The 17,006-nt window shown below is 40.0% G+C and overlaps 1 protein-coding gene across 1 annotated transcript in view; it reads left to right on the top strand.

Moving 5' to 3' along the window:
• The window catches only part of itgb5 (integrin, beta 5), a 53,331-nt gene continuing 36,325 nt past the window's right edge, over positions 1 to 17,006 (top strand). The window contains exons 1-8 of the mRNA XM_079665824.1: positions 1 to 612; positions 1,587 to 1,672; positions 2,512 to 2,716; positions 3,400 to 3,649; positions 6,432 to 6,600; positions 12,195 to 12,356; positions 15,583 to 15,678; positions 16,113 to 16,255. Coding sequence (XP_079521950.1) covers positions 534 to 612; positions 1,587 to 1,672; positions 2,512 to 2,716; positions 3,400 to 3,649; positions 6,432 to 6,600; positions 12,195 to 12,356; positions 15,583 to 15,678; positions 16,113 to 16,255 — 1,190 coding nt within the window. The 5' untranslated portion in view covers positions 1 to 533. The remainder of the gene's footprint in view (positions 613 to 1,586; positions 1,673 to 2,511; positions 2,717 to 3,399; positions 3,650 to 6,431; positions 6,601 to 12,194; positions 12,357 to 15,582; positions 15,679 to 16,112; positions 16,256 to 17,006) is intronic.

Below are 17,006 nucleotides of genomic sequence, written 5' to 3'. Positions count from 1 at the left end.
TTCCAGCTGGGACACAAACCGGACCAACCGCAAAGGCAACACTGAAACCTGGAGCAGAAACCCGCTGCTGGAGTTGTGTGCATTAATTTATCTTTGTGTGGCCTTTTTTGTTTCCTATATACCTTTTTTTGCGCATAATTCCACCGTGTGGTACCGAGGAGCGCCATGAAATCCATTGAGAAGTTGTGGAGTTGCTGTCAGCTATGGGTGAAGTAGTCATTAGGACGTGGAAATCTGCTGTGGAGAAGTCCAACAACAGAACCTCAGGATCAACAGGACTGCGAGGAGCGCTCCCTTTCTGCACAATCTAAAACAATGGTAGAGGCTCCATGCCTTTACGCGGATACAGCACTGTGAGCCCAGACAACGCGCTGTAGAGGGGCTGAGATGGTCTAAAAGCACACTTTACTGTGGAGGTTTGCACAAATAAAGAGGAGTTAATCCAATGAGAGGGCTGATGGTAAAGTAATTACCGGTGTCAGCAGCGAATAGACACACAAATCTGGTATTTCGACAATACGCCGACTGACACCATGTGGAGCCCGGGGACGTGGATATGGAGAGTGGCTGTGTGCTGCATGCTTCTGGAAACATTTCTGCACACTGCCAGAGGTAGGACAAAGCGGGATTGTCTGCCTTTGCAATAAATTATCTTCTATCGAGCCTGTTTGTGTAGAAAAATCACACAGTGGGTCAGTGTTTGGGGCACACACAGGGAGAGTAGCTACTGTAAACTGGAGCCACATGCAGGAGAGTCAACATTTGGGTGTTTGTTTACAGTGCAGCCATGGCTCTGAGAAAATATCATTAATACCCTCTTTCATCAGAACATATGATGGACTTGCACTGTGCCTAACTCAGTCCTTCAGGAAGATAGATTTAAAGCACAATATGAAAAGATGATGAATACATTTAAAGCAGATATATGAAAAAGAAGGGGTTTATAGATTTCTGTTTGGGACTTTTTAGGAATATTTAACAAATCATTTAGATTCTTTAATTTTCAGTGTGTGAATTCAATGATAATTGGGCAATATAATGAATGCCTTCAAAAATATCTCTAATTCTGGGTTAAAACATTTTTGTATGTGCATTTAAGCTGCATAAATTGACCAAATGAAATTTAGCAAAAACACAAGGTCCCTATAGGCCTTTAGTTCAAAGTAAGATGACACTTTTGAAAATGTCAACACTCTTTAAACTGACTGACCTGAAAACCTCACTTGCAATGCCATGCAAACTTCCTTTGTGAGTATTCTAATGTTTAACTGTTGTTGGCACTGAGTCCGATCACTGGTTTGTTTTTCTGGCTGCTGTTAGTTTTATTGAACTGCATTTTTACTGAGAGATGTCATTACATTGATGTCACTTCAATTGGACATACCATAAGAACAAATCATTACAACTAACATTACCATAGAGCTGAATAAACAGACGCACTGCTATTGAAAACCATACATTTCACAAGGAGTCCAGCAGGTCTGTTTTCTGGTCCCTAACTTTAAGTCCCATTAGAACTACATTAATGATTTTTTTTCCAGTTATTTATTTGTACTGTAACCCTCCCTGTCTCTGATTTTCTTCAGGTCTTAACATGTGTATGGGTGGCAGCGCTACTTCCTGTGAAGAATGCCTCCTGATTCACCGCAGTTGCGCCTGGTGCGCACAAGAGGTACCTTATTGTTCTCATGATTTAAACACTGTGCAGGTATAGTTTCCACAGAGGTCAACAGAGGTGGGAAGTAGTGGAGTACAAATACTTCGTAACTGTACTTTTTCGTGTACTGTTACATTTTTCTGGTATCAGTACTTTACTCCACTACTTATTTTTCTGACGACTTTTTACTTTGACTTCTTACATGTTGAACACAAATACCTGTACTTTCTACTTCTTACATGTTGAACTCAAATACCTGTACTTTCTACTTCTTACATGTTGAACTCAAATACCTGTACTTTCTACTTCTTACATGTTGAACTCAAATACCTGTACTTTCTACTTCTCACATTTTCCAAACAGGCTGGTTCCTTTAGTTTGAATGTGTGTTTGGTGGCGTGATCATTATTATTTAGAGTCATTGCGTGCCTATTGATTTGAACACGATCCGTGTATCCATCATTTCCTGGTCTTCTCTAAAGAAGAGGGACCAATGAAAACGTTGTCATGTTGCCGTTGGTCACCATGGAAACATTCATTAGCTAACAATGACATTATTGTTCTATTAATATAAAGGGAGGTCAGGTACTCTTTAAAACAGCTGCTAGTTATGGGTACTTTTTACTGAAGTACATTTCAAAGCCTCTTTACTTTGACTTGAGTAAAGAAGTTTAGTCAGTACTTCTACTTTCACCAGAGTATTTTTAAACATGAGTATCTGTACTTCTACTTGAGTAAAGGATGTGTGTACTTTTGCCATCTCTGGAGGTCAAACAATGATTGTAGGCCACTTGTATCATTATGTTTCCCACCACTGTCAATAACGTAAGGTTTGTTTCCTCTCCATCCTTCAGGCGTTTGGGAGGGGGCGGACTCTGACACGCTGTGATTTCAGTCAGAACCTGCAGAAGAGAGGCTGTGACGCTCGGTTCATCGAGTACCCCACCAGCAGCGTCTCGGTGCTGCACAACATGCCTCTGAGCTCCAAAGGGTCCGGGTGGACCCAGAACGACGTGGTTCAGATTCAGCCTCAGAAACTCTCCCTCAGCCTGCGGCCAGGTAAAGATAGACTTTAGAGTGCACACGCCGGAGAGAAGGTTTGGTTAAGAAAAGTCACATAATGAATCATACAAAGCTTCTTTCCTCGAGTCTTAAAGGAATTCCTCACCCACCAAAAGACCGTATGTTTATGAATGAATGACCACCTTGAAACTTTTTTAAAGAAGAATCCAAAATCTGAGGAAAGTCTGAATGAATTAAAGTAAATGGCGGCCAGGTTTTAAAATAGCAAACTTTATCGAAACATCTGTTTACAAACTATCACAACACTCGTGCAATGTCATCCAAGTCTTGTGTTTTCAGTGGCATGCTCACTATTTTTATAATTTCATGCATTTTATAATAGAAGCTGACTTTATGAACACAGAGCATCACGCCTGCAAAAGCATGAGACTCACTAGCAGTGTTTTAAATAATCCGGTTTTAGTCATATGCATGTGTTTGTAAAGTAGTATGCATGGGCCTGGATAAATGAGACGGTTTGTAAATAAATGTTTTGATAAAGGTTCCCTGTTGTTTACTGCTGCCCTCATTTACTTCAATTCGTCAAGATGATTCTATAGTTTTTGGATTGTTCTTTCTCCCTGGAGGCATGAAAACAACCTTTCTCGTTTGGATTAAGCACCCCTTTAAGTGTTAGTGTGAGTAACCCAGCTCACAGCTTCTCTCCTCGGCCCCTCCAGGAGACCAGACGTGGTTTGAGCTGCAGGTGCGGCAGGTGGAGGATTACCCGGTGGATCTCTACTACCTGATGGACCTCTCTCTCTCCATGAAAGACGACCTGGAGACCATCCGTAACCTGGGCACCAAGCTGGCCCTGGAGATGGGAAAGCTCACCAGCAACTTCAGGCTGGGCTTCGGCTCCTTCGTGGACAAAAACATGTCGCCCTTCTCCTACACTGCTCCCAAGTACCAGGAGAATCCGTGCAATGGGTGAGTAGCGGCTGCAGGATTGAACCCTCCTGTCACGTTCGGGTCAAATGTGACCGATATTCTACTTTCATCAATCACAAATATTATGTTTTACATTTGATTGCCTAAAAGCCCTTATGATATCCTCCACAGTAGGCATTTAAACATATCAGAATACCTGTATTCGTCCAGCAGAGGGGAAATTTACATATAACTTTGTAACACCTATGATGTTCGCCACACGTAAATGAATAGGTAACCCTCGACAATGTTCATCCATCAGATATTACAAACCCACAAATCAAAGAAAGTTATTTTAATTATAAAGTCAGTGTTTATTCTTTGTATGTTCACTGCAGTTATACGTGTAAACCAGTAGTCTGAGAAATAGTTTACAGCTTAAAACGGGGTTAAACTAATTTGGTGATGATTCATGTTTTTTTGTGTTAAATTAAGAGCAGTTAAAACAGACCGGTCAAATTGAACCCCAAAGTAAGGGCGGAGAAATGAACCCCAAAGTAAGGGCGGAGAAACGAACCCCAAAGTAAGGGCGGAGAAACGAACCCCAAAGTAAGGGCGGAGGAACGAACCCCAAAGTAAGGGCGGAGAAATGAACCCCAAAGTAAGGGCGGAGGAACGAACACGACAGGAGGGTTAAAGCGTGAATGTAAATGAAGCAAGGAGCCTGCGTGTGACTGAAGAGGCGCTCTGTCAGGAGATGAAAGTGAAGTAAAAATTGACTCAAACCCACTCGTTCTATTTTTTCACACTCATGAAACATGCACGGTTGGATATCCTTCAGTTGCAGGGATGGGAGATTCTTCATATTTGATTAAAGCAGAGGGAAGCTGGCTCGATGAGGGCAAAGTGACAGAAGCTGCAGAGCACCATGTTTGCCCCGGAGCTGAGAGCGCTCTGCATCGCGCATCACTTCACATCTAGGCTATGGCTTCTGGTTCTCTCTCTCTCTCTGTGTGTGTGTGTGTGTGTGTGTGTGTGTGTGTGTGTGTGTGTGTGTGTGTGTGTGTGTGTGTGTGTGTGTGTGTGTGTGTGTGTGTGTGTGTGTGTGTGTGTGTGTGTGTGTGTGTGTGTGTGTGTGTGTGTGTGTGTGTGTGTGTGTGTGTGTGTGTGTGTGTGTGTGTGTGTGTGTGTGTGTGTGTGTGTGTGTGTGTGTGTGTGTGTGTGTGTGTGTGTGTGTGTGTGTGTGTGTGTGTGTGTGTGTGTGTGTGTGTGTGTGTGTGTGTGTGTGTGTGTGTGTGTGTGTGTGTGTGTGTGTGTGTGTGTGTGTGTGTGTGTGTGTGTGTGTGTGTTCATCCTGTTTATGTAAGAATAGAGCTCAACAATGAGTCTGAGTTTCGTATGGACTTGTGCCATATATGAATCACAGGAGGTGGGGTATTTGAAAAATGCAAAATGTGTCAAAACATCATTCAGAATGAAGTACTGTTGGTGCCTCAGAGATAGATGTCCTGCAAATGATATTCAGACTTAGGATAAAAAACGTTTTTCTTATTTTTATTCTTGCAAATTTAGAATCATACCATATATTTGTATTGGAATCGACAAAAATAATAATTATTCCGTCCAATATGAATGTGTTATATTCTAATTGCAATATCAGTAAAAAGTAATCGCAATACTATTTGAGAATACTTTACTTTGATTGCCTGTGTCAAAAGTCTGTCAAAATGTCAGATTTCATTTGAATTTTTTGCAATTCTTTATTTACAAGTTGGTTGAGAACATTTCACTACAATTACATAAACTTGCAGTTACAGGGATCAGGGTTGGCAATAAGGAAACAGTATGAATTAAAACGCTTTTTTTAAGCCAATATCAAAGAAAAATTACCCAAAAGTCACCCCTTTAAAAAAAATGCTGCTTAGATTTAAGCATATTTTACATGAAATGTGCTTAAATCAAGTTCGCTTCATTGTGTTTTTACAGTAGATAAATATATAGTATACCGTAATTTTCGGACTATAAGCCGCGCCTTTTTCCCTATTTTTTGACGCTGCGGCTTATATAACGGTGCGGCTAATCTATGGATTTTTACAGCTAACGGCCAACACCTTTAACTCTATGGGCTCTATGGCCGGTCCGCGGACCCCCACCTTTAAGCGGCGGGTTCCAGCAGGAAAAGCTGGAGGCCGGAAAAGAGTGAGACAGGTAGCGCGCAAAAGTAAAAGTGGAACCGAGAGTGGTATGCCGCTGCTGCGGCTTATATTCAGGTGCGGCTTATAGTCCGAAAATTAGGGTATATCATCAATATATTACAGGTCTCAGATATATACAAAACATGTCTCTGATTGGCTCCAAACACCAAACAGATCATTGCAGCATTACCCATAATCCCCTCTGTTTCAGCCCTGTTTCCAAAGTGCTGATTCTCTGTCTAATACTTTCGATGAAAATAAGGAGCCCCTCCCCACGCCCCTCTGAGAGACATCTGGTTAAAAAGAACTCAATGGTGCTCTAGGAGGAGATTCAGGTGATAAGGAGGGGGGGGTGGGTTACCTTGTTTGGTGATTGGCTAATGGTTACACAAGTCAACAAATCGTTATGACATCACAAAGTGGCCGAAATCTGATCAGCTCATTTTCAGACAGATTTTTATAGAACTGGATCAGGACAAAAAGAGAGAGAATCTTTGTTCCTGAAACTTTCAGAGTCTCTTTACACAGAGGGGACACATGTTGATGTAGAAGAGACATGAAGAAGAGGGGACACATGTTGATGTAGAGGAGACATGAAGAAGATGATTTTGCATGATAGGTGACCTTTCATCTCTAACCCCCCACAGATACAAACTGTTCCCAAACTGCGTCCCCACCTTCGGTTTCCGCCACATCCTCTCGCTGACGGACAAAGTGGACCGCTTCAACCAGGAGGTGCAGAAGCAGATGGTGTCTCGCAACCGCGACGCTCCGGAGGGCGGGTTCGACGCCATCCTGCAGGCCGCCGTTTGTAAGGTGAGGAAGTCTTTAGAATCTGAATCTGAATTTATTGCCAGGCGCGTCGACACAAACAAGGAATTTGCTTTGTGGTGTAAACATGAACAACATAAGGAAATAAATCATCATTAAAAACTCACCTTTTCACCATGGCCTTTGACCCCTAACCCATCACAGTCCCCCTGCTTCCACTCCTACTGCTATTTATTACATTTTCTACTTTATTATTTGCCCCGTTTGTTTGTTTGTTGTTTGTTTGTTTGTTTGTTTGTTCACCATGTAAAGCGGTCTTGGGTCCCTTGAAAGGCGCTATACAAATGTAATCTATTATTATTATTATTATTATTATTATTATTATTATTATTACTATAAGTGGTAAGAGAGGGTCAAAAATATAACAATTATAAAAAAGAAAACATGAATATAAACTATTTAACATTAAAAAAGAATAAAGACTAGATTTACACCAAATATAAATATTCCAAAACGTAGTTCAATGAATATACGACAACATGGCAATTTATGACAAACTCTATCTTTTCTCTTTTAGCGATACAAGTTCATTGACATTTAAAAACAGTCATTAAGAAGCTAAGAGAATTTAAAAAGCTAGAATAACACAGGTATAAAATACATGAATGAAAGTCACAGCGTAAGATATGAGCAATTCAAAGACTGCCTTGCATCCACTGTTATCTTACGTAACCCCCCCCCTGACTCGGCTGCATTGAGGGGAAGATACCCCCGTGACAAGCGTCTGGCCTGTTTGCTTGTTAATTAAAAGCACAAGGGGTGGGGGGTGGGGGGTAGACAGGAAGGGCCGTCTCCTGCAGCTGGTTAAACATGAGGACGAGTCAGAACTGTCCTCTGCCAATTTAATTGTTTACTACAGGAAGAGAATGACTTCCTCCGAGCGGCTCCTGCCTTGTAATTTACTCCTGCCGCACTGTTTCAAACCTTGGCTGCTCAGGGGGCGGGGCTTAGTCCCTCCCCGAGACTCATTCATCCTTGTTTATGTTTGATAGTGTAGGTATGGTCAGCAGTTTAATGTCAAGTTGATCATGAGTTAAAATAAACATTAAGTAGTTGCATTGTGTGAAACGGAGACAAGTGTTTAATTAATGAGACATTACATAGGTCAAAGTAGAAATACTGTGTTTTTTGTATAAGTCCTGAGTTAAATAGGTGTACACGAGTAAAACGCAAAATGTTCTTAAAGTAAGAAGAGTTAAAGTTCACAGTGTCTCTTTTCAAAGTATTATACAATATTATATTAACCTATTTTTATTAATAACAACACTATTTGCCTCAAATGTTGTAGAACCAGCCAAATAATAGACAAGACATTATAACCCCTCTCCTCCATGGCTTCATGTCGTGTTTCTGTAGTGGCGTGCATTAGTCAGCACTGTTGTTTCCTGTTGATAATGCAGGGGGCCTGTGGCAGACAGCTCTGGCTGCTGTTTCAGTGTGTGTGGATCAGTGGGAAACCTATATTGAGTTCTTGGTTAAATATGGAGGCTTACCTAAAATATAAATCAATGTTATGTGTTGATATGTTGCTTCTGTCATCTGTACACAGAGGTGGACGAAGTACTCAGATCTTCTAGTAAAAGTAGAAAACCACAGTATAAAAACACTCTCTTATAAGATTAGATGAACCCTCTGGCACATGAAGAAGGAAATACAATATTTTCTTCTGAGTCCTGTTGGAGTCGGGAGGCCTGTTAATTTATTACGGCAATTACTCAGACCAACTAATTGACCTAACAGAAGTTATTGAGTCTATGTAAGTTTACATATCATGCTGTGGTCAATTACTAATGTGAAACCTCAATTCACAGTTTTACATTTCTTATTTTATTGTGTCACTCTCTCTTCAACTGCCCCTCTTTAGTTGTGACATTTACATTCCAACTTCAACTGTCCCTCTTCAGTTGTGACATTTACATTCCAACTTCAACTGGCCCACTTCAGTTGTGACATTTACATTCCAACTTCAACTGGCCCACTTCAGTTGTGACATTTAAATTCTAACTTCAACTGGCCCACTTCAGTTGTGACATTTACATTCCAACTTCAACTGGCCCACTTCAGTTGTGACATTTAAATTCTAACTTCAACTGGCCCTCTTCAGTTGTGACATTTACATTCCAACTTCAACTGTCCCTCTTCAGTTGTGACATTTAAATTCTAACTTCAACTGGCCCTCTTCAGTTGTGACATTTACATTCCAACTTCAACTGTCCCTCTTCAGTTGTGACATTTAAATTCTAACATCAACTGGCCCACTTCAGTTGTGACATTTAAATTCCAACTTCAACTGTCCCACTTCAGTTGTGACATTTAAATTCTAACTTCAACTGTCCCTCTTCAGTTGTAACATTTAAATTCTAACTTCAACTGGCCCACTTCAGTTGTAACATTTAAATTATAACTTCAACTGTCCCACTTCAGTTGTGACATTTAAATTCTAACTTCAACTGTCCCTCTTCAGTTGTGACATTTACATTCCAACTTCAACTGTCCCTCTTCAGTTGTGACATTTACATTCCAACTTCAACTGGCCCACTTCAGTTGTGACATTTAAATTCTAACTTCAACTGGCCCACTTCAGTTGTGACATTTACATTCCAACTTCAACTGGCCCACTTCAGTTGTGACATTTAAATTCTAACTTCAACTGGCCCACTTCAGTTGTGACATTTACATTCCAACTTCAACTGGCCCACTTCAGTTGTGACATTTAAATTATAACTTCAACTGTCCCTCTTCAGTTGTGACATTTAAATTCTAACTTCAACTGGCCCTCTTCAGTTGTGACATTTAAATTCTAACTTCAACTGGCCCTCTTCAGTTGTGACATTTACATTCCAACTTCAACTGTCCCTCTTCAGTTGTGACATTTAAATTCTAACTTCAACTGGCCCTCTTCAGTTGTGACATTTACATTCCAACTTCAACTGTCCCTCTTCAGTTGTGACATTTAAATTCTAACATCAACTGTCCCTCTTCAGTTGTGACATTTAAATTCTAACTTCAACTGGCCCTCTTCAGTTGTGACATTTAAATTCTAACTTCAACTGGCCCACTTCAGTTGTGACATTTAAATTATAACTTCAACTGTCCCTCTTCAGTTGTGACATTTAAATTCTAACTTCAACTGTCCCTCTTCAGTTGTGACATTTACATTCTAACTTCAACTGGCCCACTTCAGTTGTGACATTTACATTCCAACTTCAACTGGCCCACTTCAGTTGTGACATTTACATTCCAACTTCAACTGGCCCACTTCAGTTGTGACATTTAAATTCTAACTTCAACTGGCCCACTTCAGTTGTGACATTTACATTCCAACTTCAACTGGCCCACTTCAGTTGTGACATTTAAATTCTAACTTCAACTGGCCCTCTTCAGTTGTGACATTTACATTCCAACTTCAACTGTCCCTCTTCAGTTGTGACATTTAAATTCTAACTTCAACTGGCCCTCTTCAGTTGTGACATTTACATTCCAACTTCAACTGTCCCTCTTCAGTTGTGACATTTAAATTCTAACATCAACTGGCCCACTTCAGTTGTGACATTTAAATTCCAACTTCAACTGTCCCACTTCAGTTGTGACATTTAAATTCTAACTTCAACTGTCCCTCTTCAGTTGTAACATTTAAATTCTAACTTCAACTGGCCCACTTCAGTTGTAACATTTAAATTATAACTTCAACTGTCCCACTTCAGTTGTAACATTTAAATTCTAACTTCAACTGGCCCACTTCAGTTGTAACATTTAAATTCTAACTTCAACTGTCCCTCTTCAGTTGTAACATTTAAATGATAACTTCAACTGGCCCACTTCAGTTGTGACATTTAAATTCTAACTTCAACTGTCCCTCTTCAGTTGTAACATTTACATTCTAACTTCAACTGGCCCACTTCAGTTGTGACATTTACATTCTAACTTCAACTGTCCCTTTTAAGTTGTGACATTTAAATTCTCACTTCAACTGTCCCTCTTTAGTTGTGACATTTACATTCTAACTTCGACTGGCCCACTTCAGTTGTGACATTTAAATTATAACTTCAACTGTCCCTCTTCAGTTGTGACATTTAAATTATAACTTCAACTGGCCCTCTTCAGTTGTGACATTTAAATTATAACTTCAACTGGCCCTCTTCAGTTGTGACATTTAAATTATAACTTCAACTGGCCCTCTTCAGTTGTGACATTTAAATTATAACTTCAACTGGCCCTCTTCAGTTGTGACATTTACATTCCAACTTCAATTGTCCCTCTTCAGTTGTGACATTTACATTCTAACTTCAACTGGCCCACTTCAGTTGTGACATTTACATTCTAACTTCAACTGGCCCACTTCAGTTGTAACATTTACATTCTAACTTCAACTGGCCCACTTCAGTTGTGACATTTAAATTCTAACTTCAACTGGCCCACTTCAGTTGTGACATTTAAATTCCAACTTCAACTGTCCCTCTTCAGTTGTGACATTTAAATGATAACTTCAACTGGCCCACTTCAGTTGTAACATTTACATTCTAACTTCAACTGGCCCACTTCAGTTGTAACATTTACATTCCAACTTCAACTGCTCTCTTCAGTTGTAACATTTAAATGATAACTTCAACTGGCCCACTTCAGTTGTAACATTTAAATTATAACTTCAACTGGCCCTCTTCAGTTGTAACATTTAAATTATAACTTCAACTGCCCCTCTTCAGTTGTGACATTTAAATTATTCAGGGCCCCGCTCTGGAGCTTTCTCCCTCTCAGCTAGTGCTTTTATGGTGCACAAAAGGACATTAAAAAACTCAAAGATACACCTCATACCCATGTAGATAAAGGTCATGGCCTCTGGTGTGCAGGACTGGACATGTCCAGACATATTCTCCTATGGTATGGCCTAAACACATTTTGGGGCTTCAGTACTTTTCATTTGAGTCAGGGGCCCCCTGTTGACAGCCTGCTGTAAGTGATGACAACTGTCTCCCCTCTGCTAATCAGTGACACCCATAAACTATAATAGGCCTTCTAAACTTATATTTGATTATAATTGATTATATTAACTTTCGTTTTAATTATTCAACTTAATGTGGAGATCTCAACAGTCCTGACCAAGCCGACAGGAAGTGTGCCTGTCGTTGAAGCAAATGTTCGTACTGGCCAAACGGCGGTACTACAACTTCGGTGTCAGTCTGTTTAACGTAATTTGGCGCAAAAATACTTTTTCCAATTGACTTGCATTAGAAAAGAGACATCTGTAAATCAGCTGATTTTTTTTTTTTAACTAAATCAACTAGTTGTATTATTCCTTAGGGTCTAAAAGTTGTAAAATGCGCTAAAAGCCGAATCCAGAGTTTTTTTTTCTCCTTTAATTTGACTGAGATAAAGTCGGGAGATCAAAGGCGGGACTTAATGAGAACTCAGGTGTGCATGCTCTATGGGTCCAGATGCAGGTATTTTTGCTCTGGAGAGTCAGTCATATTTTGGCTTCATGCGCCACTGAGCCACTTCCCTAGAAACGACGTGTCCTGCCTCCCACGCTGCATCCAGCTCTCTTTATACTCCGTGGTCCTGACCTGCTGTGTCTCTCTCAGGAGGAGATCGGCTGGAGGAAGGAGGCGTACCACCTGCTGGTGTTCGCCACAGACGATGTTCCTCACCTGGCTCTGGACGGACGGCTGGGGGGCCTCGTGCAGCCCCACGACGGGGAGTGCCACCTCAACGACAAGAACGAGTACAGCGCCTCCACACAGATGGTGAGGAGGAGTTCAGTTTTTGAGAGTTTTTCCTTTTTCCATCCTTTTTATATATGTTCACATTATCATATTTATCATTTGGTTGTCTATGCGGTAAATGGATTTATTTCTTTAAATCTACCTCATCAGGATAATTCTGACTAATTAGTAGATACAATTAAACATTACAGTTAGCTTGAGAGTAGAGCTGTGCAATTATTATTATTATTATTAAGTCATATCTTCAATGAAATGATTAAATTATAGAGATATTATAATTAGAAATCTCGCAAATGTTTCGTCATTTTTCATTTATTTAATTTAAACAGGAGTATGCAAAAGTAGGCTTTACCATGTGGTTTTTACATAAAGACTGATTATTTATCGACTTACTATCGAAAACATATTACATTACATGTTAGACTCTTTTATCCAAAGCGACTTCCATACTCAATACTGTGGAAAATCCCCACAGGACCAATTTGGGGTGAAGTGTCTCAGGGACACAACGACATGCTGACTGCAGTGGGGTTTGAACCTGTGACCCCTGATCCGAACACCAATGCACTAGTCCACTGCGCCACAGCCTCCCAGCTTATATCATGATATACATCAAGTGATGAAATTACCTAGAACAGTGGTTCCCAACCTGGGGGGCGCCAGGTCTCAGATCATTTGAGGCCAAATATCATATTTAGACTTTTTTTTTTTTTTTTTTTTTTTTTAACATATAATTGTAACGCAATACATGATTGTCACTAAAAGCATTGTCTCTACATTACAATAACATATATACAAATAATTGATTAATTAATTGTAATACAAATTCAAGTTAGTAGCTATTAAAGGCATAAAAAGACAGAAATGTATAATTCTTTCTTTAATAGAAATGTTTCTTCTGCCCATAAAGTGTCCAAACCAGGCTTGTCTGGATAAGCGCATTTTTAAAACATAGTCATTGTCCATGCCGGTTTCAGTTGGATTGTTTGTCAGTTGCTCCGATCAGATCGGTCTCCTCCATTTTGTAGATTATCTAAGACTTTTGAATCCACATAAACACATCGGCAAAATCCGGCTTACTTTGAGCATGTGTTTTAAACAGTTTAATCCCTTTGTGAATTGTTTCCACTTCCGCCGTCCTTTAATTTCTTCATACAGCGGGAATCCAAATGAATTCATCCTGAGTCCAATAACCATCAAAGTCACTCCAATAGTGCTCCTTAATTACGCTTTCATCCTCCTTTAACAAGATACTTCACATTCATCCAGTTTGGGACCGTAGTTGTAGCATTTTTGAAACTTTGAAACTTTAATTACCGCTGTTGCAACACAGGGGGGGCTCTTGGGAAAAAAGGTTGGGAACCCCTGACCTAGAGGATAAGCTATTACTATATTATCCGGATAGGAGGTTTTGGCCATATCCCCAAAAAGAGGAGCAGTCTTATCTAAGCAGGATGTATTTCCTTTTATACTATTTATCACATTTAATCCCCAGAAGCAATCAACTCGTAACAATATCATAAAGCAGAACATTCACACTGCAGCTTTAAATCCTCTAACGTAAGCCTGTAGTTCACTGGGTCACACATTGCCAGAGTCTAACACACCTTCAGGTACTTTTCCATACAGACTCCAGCTGTACATGGACATTGGAATTAGCAATGTTTACTCAAAGAGTGAGTAATGTCTCACTCTTTGAGCAGCTTCCTTCTTAGATGACGAGGTTTCTTGTATGATAAGAAACTTACATTTCGTGAGTTTATAGCTACACGTGGTTCTAAGCCTTAGCATAAACAACTTGATTTAAATAAGTTTTATGTCAGATATTTTCACTTAATCTGGTTCAATATCAAAGAACTACTAATGTGAATTCAGCTTCAAATCAATTCTAATTCAACCCGTCAACCTGAGTAAGAACATGTGTGTATTAATAGCAGAGAGAAGTCGGTACACACATTATACCTGGAGGCCGCCAGAAAACCCTCAGAATAGACTGTTGACTTGTAACGACAGAGCTGAAGAGCGTGCAGACAGAGATACAAATAGATTAGCCGTGTTTGTCTAAATCCCTGTCCTTATTCACTCTCCCATCTGACATTTATAATAATAATAATAATAAATGGGATTTATATAGCGCTTTTCTAGACCCAAAGACGCTTTACATTATGAGTAAGGTCGACAAACAAAACAAGAACAAAAACACAAACAAAAACAAAACAAAATCGGAAAAGCAGTCTGGAGGATGTTGGTTCAGAGGGGGGAGGGGCGGGTTTAAGGATAAGCAGAGTTGAAGAGGTGGGTTTTGATATGAGTGATAATGCTGATCAGGAGTATGTTGTTGTCCGATGCATTACAATCACACAAAATCAGTTTTGCTCACATGATACGTGCATACAGTCTGAGATGCCAGAGGACTAATGCTATCAAACGTATCATCATCATCATGTGAACTGCACTGCGCTCGCATTTAATGGGGGAATTTTTGTGTCCACTCGAAACAAACAATTGAATAAGACCGGATAACAAGGAGAAGATTGTCTTTCCCTCGGTCTCTTTGTGCCTGACACAAGTTGCAATGGTTTGGGGAAAACACTGGGCCTCATATAGGAAGTGATACACAAATAAATGTCCACGATTTGGTCCTATTTTCTAATTACCCATAGCTTTGATTCCCCCAAAGTTAATTTTAGACTGTTTTCAAAGTCCACAGATTAGACATAAGTTTGGTCACAATCATTTTATATAATCAAATGTATTATCTTATGTTTTAGAGAGATATTCATGATTGGCTTATAACATTTGTGGGCTGCAGATATTATTATAATCAATCAATCGTAATTTTAGACAAAAGAACCTACACTTTAGTGCTGTTGGAGTTCCTCTTCTTCCATACTCTAAGCATGTGGTGTTACATAAGTCCCATTTCAGTTTTTTCAGTAAAACTATGTCATTGGTTATGGATACAAATCACTGGGAGTTTGTTTATTTCCCATCCGTCTTAAATAAAAATGTCTCTCAGGAGGACCGAAGAATTGAATCCAATAAAGATAACCACGTCTCAAAGTGCGATCTGAAACGCTCTCAGACTCTCTGATAGTGAAAAGAGATCAAATGAAGAACCCACAAGAAGCTCTGGTGTCAAAGAGCCAGCAGAGCAATGTAAACACAACACGGGTCAGAAGAGCATCCGGTAGTGAGCTTCCTGTTTGTGGAAATACCCATAATGCCTTGCAATCTCTCCTCGCAGGACTATCCCTCTCTGGCTCTGCTGGGAGAGAAACTGGCCGAAAATAACATCTTCCTCATCTTCGCCGTCACGAAACGCCTCTACGTTATTTACAAGGTACTTTGATTTCCATACTTTTCCTATTTATTATATGGCCAATGACGTTTAACGACGGGCTCATTTCAAAATACGAAAAATCTGAACATCTAATCATATTTTTCCAACGTTTAGATTCTGCTTTACACATAAATGCATATCCATTTTTTTATTTGGGTTATAGAAGTGGTTGTTCGTCTTAATAAATCCAATGATCCTTCAAAAATGTCAGGATTTTTCTTAAGAATAAATAAATAATTCAACATTTTTTAAACTTTTTTTTTACAAGCTGTCAGTCATCTTAAGTGTTTGGAAACAAATGATTTGTATTTATGGAGGAATGTTGTTAGAAGTGAACTTACCGTTATCTTATTCTTTATGTATTTGTTAATAATGTTAACAGGTGAATTGTCTTTCATGCGAGTAACTATCTTTGACTTCTTTCCCTTTCAAAGAACTTCACTGCGCTCATACCTGGAACCACGGTAGAAATCCTGGACACGGACTCTAAGAACGTCATTCAGCTGATCATCGCAGCGTACAACGTGAGTGAAGACTATCTGTCAGTGTGGGTGTTTCTCAATGCCGAGGACGCTTGGTAGCATATGTCTTCCGAGTCACTTCCTTCAGAGGCGAGGCAAGAATACTTCCTGGCATTCGGAAAACAAAGAGTGGAACAGGCGAGCAAGTGTGCAGGTGTGCGTCATATGAGAGGCCCCGCCTTACATTTTCCGCCACAGATTTGGGGAAATTGGTCCGCGCGCAAAGCATTGTGGGGATTTTAAGACCGCGGAGTCTACACATGTGCAGCCTCGACATTTTTCGCTACCAAATTGCTCGGTAGAATTCCAAGTATGCTGGACATTGGAAAAGTCCTGGCACTCTATGACGTAGCATGCTTGAAATATTGGCTTGGAAGCCAGTTTCCTCGCGATTGAGAAACGGCCAGGGATTTAGAAGAAAGACATGAGGAGGGGGAGGAAGAGGGAGGAAGAGGGAGGAAGAGGGAGGAAAATTCTTTAAAGTCTTCGCACTACTGAGACGCTGCTAATGAGCCTCCAGCTGACAGCTCACACACAAGCTGGGTTTCTCATCTGTCGACAGGAAGTGGTTTTAACAGCTGACTTTGTAGCAAATTGGATTTTTTTTAATGGGATTTTTCCCATAGGGACAGTAATTATTTGAAGATGAATCAATTGACAGATGTAGAAGTCAGTATTAAATCAAAATAAGAAATGGTTTAAATGAACCCTACTGTCCTACTGTACATTTGATTTCGCCTCACACGAGACACTTGAGTTTGACTCTAAACAGTCAATCTAAAATTCAAAAATAGAAGCTTTTAGGTG

Source organism: Notothenia rossii (assembly GCF_949606895.1).
Source record: "Notothenia rossii genome assembly, chromosome: 2".
Classification (NCBI taxonomy): Eukaryota; Metazoa; Chordata; class Actinopteri; order Perciformes; family Nototheniidae; genus Notothenia; species Notothenia rossii.
This window is presented reverse-complemented; position numbering and strand designations above follow the sequence as displayed.